Below are 8,770 nucleotides of genomic sequence, written 5' to 3' on the forward strand. Positions count from 1 at the left end.
GTGGTCATGGTCCAGGGCGGTCAGGGTCCAGGGTCCATGGTGGTCAGGGTCCAGGGTCCAGGGTGGTCAGGGTCCAGGGTCCAGGGCAGTCATGGTCCAGGGCAGTCAGGGTCCAGGGTCCAGGGCAGTCAGGGTCCAGGGCGGTCATGGTCCAGGGCGGTCGTGGTCCAGGGCGGTCAGGGTCCAGGGTGGTCAGGGTCCAGGGTCCAGGGCGGTCAGGGTCCAGGGTGGTCAGGGTCCAGGGCGGTCAGGGTCCAGGGCGGTCATGGTCCAGGGCAGTCAGGGTCCTGGGCGGTCATGGTCCAGAGCAGTCAGGGTCCAGGGCGGTCATGGTCCAGGGCAGTCATGGTCCAGGGCGGTCATGGTCCAGGGCAGTCATGGTCCAGGGCAGTCATGGTCCAGGGCAGTCATGGTCCAGGGCGGTCATGGTCCAGGGCGGTCAGGGTCCAGGGTCCATGGTGGTCAGGGTCCAGGGTCCAGGGCGGTCAGGGTCCAGGGTCCAGGGCGGTCAGGGTCCAGGGTCCAGGGCAGTCAGGGTCCAGGGCAGTCAGGGTCCAGGGTCCAGGGCAGTCAGGGTCCAGGGCGGTCATGGTCCAGGGCGGTCAGGGTCCAGGGTGGTCAGGGTCCAGGGTCCAGGGTGGTCAGGGTCCAGGGCGGTCAGGGTCCAGGGTCCAGGGTGGTCATGGTCCAGGGTGGTCAGGGTCCAGGGTGGTCAGGGTGACTACCTCATGAAGCTGGTTGAGAGAATGCCAAGAGTGTGTAAAGCTGTCATCAAGGCAAAGGGTGGCTACTTTGAAGAATATAAAATATAAAATATATTTTGATTTGTTTAATGCTTTTTGGTTACTACATGATTCAAACTAAAACGCTGTCTAACACAGCAACCAAACTAACTGTCTAACACAGCAACCACACTAACTGTCTAACACAGCAACCAAACTAACTGTCTAACACAGCAACCAAACTAACTGTCTAACACAGCAATCAAACTAACTGTCTAAAACAGCAACCAAACTAACTCTGTCTAACACAGCAACCAAACTAACTGTCTAACACAGCAACCAAACTAACTGTCTAACACAGCAACCAAACTAACTGTCTAACACAGCAACCACACTAACTGTCTAACACAGCAACCAAACTAACTGTCTAACACAGCAACCAAACTAACTCTGTCTAACACAGCAACCAAACTAACTGTCTAACACAGCAATCAAACTAACTGTCTAACACAGCAATCAAACTAACTGTCTAACACAGCAATCAAACTAACTGTCTAACACAGCAACCAAACTAAAACACTGTCTAACACAGTTAGCAATCAAACTAACTCTGTCTAACACAGCAACCACACTAACTCTGACTAACACAGTTAGCAATCACACTATCTCTGTCTAACACAGCAATCAAACTAACTGTCTAACACAGTTAGCAACCAAACTAACTCTGTCTAACACAGTTAGCAACCACACTAACTCTGTCTAACACAGCAATCAAACTAACTCTGTCTAACACAGTTAGCAATCAAACTAACCCTGTCTAACACAGCAATCAAACTAACCCTGTCTAACACAGCAATCAAACTAACTCTGTCTAACACAGCAACCAAACTAACTGTCTAACACAGCAACCAAACTAACTGTCTAACACAGCAACCAAACTAACTCTGTCTAACACAGCAACCAAACTAACTCTGTCTAACACAGCAATCAAACTAACTCTGTCTAACACAGCAACCAAACTAACTGTCTAACACAGCAATCAAACTAACTGTCTAACACAGCAACCAAACTAACTGTCTAACACAGCAACCAAACTAACTGTCTAACACAGCAATCAAACTAACTGTCTAACACAGCAATCAAACTAACTCTGTCTAACACAGCAACCAAACTAACTGTCTAACACAGCAATCAAACTAACTGTCTAACACAGCAACCAAACTAACTGTCTAACACAGCAACCAAACTAACTGACTAACACAGCAACCAAACTAACTGTCTAACACAGCAACCAAACTAACTGTCTAACACAGCAACCAAACTAACTGTCTAACACAGCAACCAAACTAACTGACTAACACAGCAACCAAACTAACTGTCTAACACAGCAACCAAACTAACTGTCTAACACAGCAACCAAACTAACTGTCTAACACAGCAACCAAACTAAAACACTGTCTAACACAGTTAGCAATCAAACTAACTCTGTCTAACACAGCAACCACACTAACTCTGACTAACACAGTTAGCAATCACACTATCTCTGTCTAACACAGCAATCAAACTAACTGTCTAACACAGTTAGCAACCAAACTAACTCTGTCTAACACAGTTAGCAACCACACTAACTCTGTCTAACACAGCAATCAAACTAACTCTGTCTAACACAGTTAGCAATCAAACTAACTCTGTCTAACACAGCAATCAAACTAACTCTGTCTAACACAGCAATCAAACTAACCCTGTCTAACACAGCAATCAAACTAACCCTGTCTAACACAGCAATCAAACTAACTCTGTCTAACACAGCAACCACACTAACTCTGTCTAACACAGCAATCAAACTAACTCTGTCTAACACAGCAACCACACTAACTCTGTCTAACACAGCAATCAAACTAACCCTGTCTAACACAGCAATCAAACTAACTCTGTCTAACACAGCAACCACACTAACTCTGTCTAACACAGCAATCAAACTAACCCTGTCTAACACAGCAATCAAACTAACCCTTTCTAACACAGCAACCACACTAACTCTAACACAGTTAGCAATCAAACTAACTAAAATCATGTGTGTGCTCTAGAGCTGACGGTGTGTATGTGTGTGTGTGTGTGTGTGTGTGTGTGTGTGTGTGTGTGTGTGTGTGTGTGTGTGTGTGTGTGTGTGTGTGTGTGTGTGTCCGTGTCCCCTCTCCTTAGGGAATCGGCGACGAGGAGTCTGTCAAAGGCATCCTAACGTCCCCAGACAACCGGATCCTTGTCAAGCGCATGCTGATCAAGTGTGCCGACATCTCCAATCCGTGCCGACCGCTGGAGCTGTGCATAGAATGGGCCGGACGCATCTCAGAGGAATACTTTGCACAGGTACAGGGACAGTGGTGAGAGGAGAGAGACGTGATGCTGCGGTGTGGAACACTAATAGATACAGTAGAACAGAGGACCTTTGGGGATTCAGCAGTTAGCTGATGTGGAATGGGAAACACACAGCATACTGGAGCAGCATTCATTGATTGTTTGGATTAGATGTACTGTGCCAGTCAGGAAATATTGGTACACACTCAGTAAAGACACTGTTTGTGTGTGTGTGTGTGTGTGTGTGTGTGTGTGTTTCAGACTGACGAGGAGAAGAGGCAGAGTCTACCGGTGGTCATGCCTGTGTTTGACAGGAACACCTGCAGCATTCCTAAGTCCCAGATCTCCTTCATAGACTACTTCATCACAGACATGTTCGACGCCTGGGATGGTAAGGACTTACGTTAGCTACCTGATCTAAGGCTTCAGCTCAGCGGGCTAACAGTGTTTCGATGCTTGGGATGGTAGTGACTGTTAACCCTATCTGCTCCATATAACAGAGGACTTGGTGACTTGTTAGATCCCTGAATCTAATGTCTAAGCTTCAGCTCAGCAGCTCCCTGAATCTAATGTCTAAGCTTCAGCTCAGCAGCTAACACAGTCAGTGTTTTGGGGGCAAAGACGCTCGCATCACGAGCAACCTTTCCCTAACACCTTAAGGCTGGCTAGACTAATGTACCGATCTAAATGTGTTTTATCTGACATGGGTAAGTGACTGTCAGTGACTGACATATCAAGAGGAAAACTGTTGATACAAACCCACAGTAAGAAGTGTCACCGTGTTTATTCTTCTGTTATAACTCTCAACAGGAAGTTGAGACCCCGACTTGAGTTCCAAAAATAATGTACAAAAACTATCATTTTTGGAAATTGGTCCACGGGCCTACAGAACCGTCAGCCGTCAGTTTTCCATCTATTGTCTAAACAGTACAGCTACGTAGTCTATAGTACAGCTACGTAGTCTATAGTACAGCTACGTAGTCTATAGTACAGCTACGTAGTCTATAGTACAGCTACGTAGTCTATAGTACAGCTACGTAGTCTATAGTACAGCTACATAGTCTATAGTACAGCTATGTAGTCTATAGTACAGCTACGTAGTCTATAGTACAGCTGCGTAGTCTATAGTACAGCTATGTAGTCTATAGTACAGCTACGTAGTCAGCTACGTAGTCTATAGTACAGCTACGTAGTCTATAGTACAGCTACGTAGTCTATAGTACAGCTATGTAGTCTATAGTACAGCTACATAGTCTATAGTACAGCTACGTAGTCTATAGTACAGCTATGTAGTCTATAGTACAGCTACGTAGTCTATAGTACAGCTATGTAGTCTATAGTACAGCTACGTAGTCTACAGTACAGCTACGTAGTCTATAGTACAGCTACGTAGTCTATAGTGGAGCTACGTAGTCTACAGTACAGCTACGTAGTCTACAGTATAGCTACGTAGTCTATAGTACAGCTACGTAGTCTATAGTACAGCTACGTAGTCTATAGTGGAGCTACGTAGTCTATAGTACAGCTACATAGTCTATAGTGCAGCTACATAGTCTACAGTACAGCTACATAGTCTACAGTATAGCTACATAATCTACAGTACAGCTACGTAGTCTATAGTACAGCTGCGTAGTCTATAGTGCAGCTACATAGTCTACAGTACAGCTACATAGTCTACAGTATAGCTACATAATCTACAGTACAGCTGCGTAGTCTATAGTACAGCTGCGTAGTCTATAGTACAGCTATGTAGTCTATAGTACAGCTACGTAGTCAGCTGCGTAGTCTATAGTACAGCTATGTAGTCTATAGTACAGCTACGTAGTCAGCTACGTAGTCTATAGTACAGCTACGTAGTCTATAGTACAGCTGCGTAGTCTATAGTACAGCTATGTAGTCTATAGTACAGCTACGTAGTCAGCTGCGTAGTCTATAGTACAGCTATGTAGTCTATAGTACAGCTGCGTAGTCTATAGTACAGCTATGTAGTCTATAGTACAGCTACGTAGTCAGCTGCATAGTCTATAGTACAGCTATGTAGTCTATAGTACAGCTACGTAGTCAGCTACGTAGTCTATAGTACAGCTACGTAGTCTATAGTACAGCTACGTAGTCTACAGTACAGCTACGTAGTCTATAGTACAGCTACGTAGTCTATAGTACAGCTACGTATTCTACAGTACAGCTACGTAGTCTATAGTACAGCTGCGTAGTCTATAGTACAGCGATGTAGTCTATAGTACAGCTACGTAGTCAGCTGCGTAGTCTATAGTACAGCTATGTAGTCTATAGTACAGCTACGTAGTCAGCTACGTAGTCTATAGTACAGCTACGTAGTCTATAGTACAGCTGCGTAGTCTATAGTACAGCTATGTAGTCTATAGTACAGCTACGTAGTCAGCTACGTAGTCTATAGTACAGCTACGTAGTCTATAGTGGAGCTACATAATCTACAGTACAGCTAGATAGTCTATAGTGCAGCTACATAGTCTACAGTATAGCTACATAATCTACAGTACAGCTACATAGTCTATAGTACAGCTACATAGTCTACAGTATAGCTACATAATCTACAGTACAGCTACATAGTCTATAGTGCAGCTACATAGTCTATAGCGCAGCTGCGTAGTCTATAGTACAGCTATGTAGTCTATAGTACAGCTACGTAGTCTATAGTACAGCTATGTAGTCTATAGTGCAGCTACATAGTCTATAGCGCAGCTACATAGTCTACAGTATAGCTACGTAGTCTACAGTATAGCTACATAGTCTACAGTACAGCTACGTAGTCTACAGTATAGCTACGTAGTCTACAGTACAGCTACATAGTCTACAGTACAGCTACATAGTCTACAGTATAGCTACGTAGTCTACAGTATAGCTACATAGTCTACAGTATAGCTACGTAGTCTACAGTATAGCTACATAGTCTACAGTATAGCTACATAGTCTACAGTATAACTACATAGTTTACAGTATAACTACATAGTCTACAGTATAACTACATAGTCTACAGCACAGCTACATAATCTACAGTATAGCTACATAGTCTATAGTGCAGCTACAGTATAGCTACATAGTCTACAGTACAGCTACAGTATAGCTACATAGTCTACAGTACAGCTACAGTATAGCTACATAGTCTACAGTATAACTACATAGTCTATAGTGCAGCTACAGTATAGCTACATAGTCTACAGTACAGCTACAGTATAGCTACATAGTCTACAGTACAGCTACAGTATAGCTACATAGTCTACAGTATAACTACATAGTCTACAGTATAACTACATAGTCTACAGTATAGCTACATAGTCTACAGTATAGCTACATAGTCTACAGTATAGCTACATAGTCTACAGTATAGCTACATAGTCTACAGTACAGCTACAGTATAGCTACATAGTCTACAGTATAGCTACATAGTCTACAGTATAACTACATAGTCTACAGTATAACTACATAGTCTACAGTATAGCTACATTAGAGCTACATAGTATACAGTACAGTACAGTATAGCTACATAGTCTACAGTATAGCTACATAGTCTACAGTATAACTACATAGTCTACAGTATAGCTACATAGTCTACAGTATAACTACATAGTTTACAGTATAACTACATAGTCTACAGTACAGCTACAGTATAGCTACATAGTCTACAGTATAGCTACATAGTCTACAGTATAACTACATAGTCTACAGTATAGCTACATAGTCTACAGTATAACTACATAGTCTACAGAATAACTACATAGTCTACAGTACAGTACAATATAACTACATAGTCTCCTGTTTAGTCCACAACAGGCCCACACATCTGTTGGCCTATAGACTATCAGGATCTTTCTGGATCATTATTTAATGCTGAATACCTTTACTCTTAAATCCGTTCTTTGCTAGATACCTTCATGCGCTACCCTGTCTGTTTTGACCTTTTACATATTGGTCATTTATCAGACTGCTGTTCTCCAGAGAGACTTAGTCAGTACATCTGTACGGTACTGACGGTACTGACTGTGCAGCCTCATTTTAATCCGTCCTAAATCAATCATTCAATGATCTTTTGTCCCCAGCGTTCGCAGACCTTCCCAACCTCATGCAGCACCTGGACAACAACTTCAAGTATTGGAAAGGCCTGGACGAGCGGAAGCTGCACAGCCTGCGTCCTCCCCCAGAGTAGGAGCACCCTGACTGGGGTCGACGCCAGGCCCCGGGCCCCTCCTTGGTTCCTGTCCGTCCAGGGGCTACCAAGCCTTCACTCTTCTGCTTCTGTAACACGCCATCAAGCGTCCACATGTCCGTCCAACAGAGACAACACACACGGACGGACGGACGTGCTGCAGCAACACCAGGCTCTTGCTTCGTACATAAACCCTCGCTAGCTGAGGATGGATGATGGACAGACACACGGTGCCTCAGAGTCCTTATAAACTACCAGTGCCTGGTGGGCTTGTCTGTATGCTCCTACTGCTGCCAGGGAGGCTGTGTGAGGGACTGTTCTTCTCCCAGCCAACCTGGTGATGGACGTACTATCCCCTTAGTACTCACACACGGGTTCCCCCTGCCTCTCTCTCTCTCTCTCTCTGTCTCTCTGTCAGTCAGAGGCCGGCTGATGTTACTGTCTCTCTGCAGACTGACTGCACTGTTGGTTAGAGCTACGGGGAAACACACAAACAAACTGAACATTGAGATGTCAGGTGGTTTCAAGTCTCAGGCACCTCCAATGAAAAACTGTTTGGAGGATCAGCTGATGGGACAGGGTCACATTACACAGTTTTTCCTCCTAAATGGCACCCTATTCCCTATATAGTGCACTACTTTTAGGATAAAAGAGTCTATGGGGCTCTGGCCATAAGAAGTGCACTTTATATAGAGAATAGGGTTCCATTTGGGATGGCCAACAATGTCAAATCCACGTCAGACCGTACTACCCAGTGTGTGGTGGGCATTCCGACCGGATAAATCCCTATATCGCCCCCCGGTGGCCACCAGGTCGAACTACACTCCACCTCCACCAGCTGCCACCATCACCTTTTACTATGTCTTCTAGCTGTATTTCCTTTGTTTCTTTGTCCTTCAGAAGCACCTCGTCCACTAGAGGACCTGTAGCGACGGGATGGGACACGAGGCCGTCCTAAACACACTAAATTTGCGTTCCATATACCACCCTATTCCCTTTATAGTGCACTACTGTTGACCAGAACAAATCATCAAATCAAATCAAATGTATTTATATAGCCCTTCGTACATCAGCTGATATCTCAAAGTGCTGTACAGAAACCCAGCCTAAAACCCCCAAACAGCAAGCAATGCAGGTGTAGAAGCACGGTGGCTAGGAAAAACTCCCTAGAAAGGCCAAAATCTAAGATGAAACCTAGAGAGGAACCAGGCTATGTGGGGGTGGCCAGTCCTCTTCTGGCTGTGCCAAGAGTAGTGCACTATTGCCGTATCGGCCCCAGTCAAATGTAGTGCACTATGAAGGGAATAGGGTGCCATTTTGGGACGCATCCAGAGACATACGTGGGTGGGGGTGTGGTCACGGGTGTTCAGTGGGTGGAGCTAATTAACTGTCCTCAGGCCATTGGTGAAAGACACAAACATTCAGACATCTTGGTCATAGCCAGGTCATTATTACAGACCATTTGGTCTTTTTATTTTGTTTTAAATCTTCCATATTTTCTTTATAAAAC

At 44.5% G+C, this 8,770-nt stretch overlaps 1 protein-coding gene across 4 annotated transcripts in view; it reads left to right on the plus strand.

Annotated features, from left to right (window-relative positions):
- Positions 1-8,770, plus strand: part of LOC110515667 (high affinity cAMP-specific and IBMX-insensitive 3',5'-cyclic phosphodiesterase 8A) — a 157,458-nt gene extending 148,688 nt beyond the window's left edge. For all 4 annotated transcript variants that reach the window (XM_036964408.1, XM_036964409.1, XM_036964410.1 and 1 more), the window contains 3 exons: positions 2,925-3,089; positions 3,339-3,468; positions 7,154-8,770. In XM_036964408.1, the coding sequence (XP_036820303.1) occupies positions 2,925-3,089; positions 3,339-3,468; positions 7,154-7,260 (402 nt within the window). In that variant the 3' untranslated portion in view covers positions 7,261-8,770. The remainder of the gene's footprint in view (positions 1-2,924; positions 3,090-3,338; positions 3,469-7,153) is intronic.

Source organism: Oncorhynchus mykiss, chromosome 26, assembly GCF_013265735.2.
Source record: "Oncorhynchus mykiss isolate Arlee chromosome 26, USDA_OmykA_1.1, whole genome shotgun sequence".
NCBI lineage: Eukaryota > Metazoa > Chordata > Actinopteri > Salmoniformes > Salmonidae > Oncorhynchus > Oncorhynchus mykiss.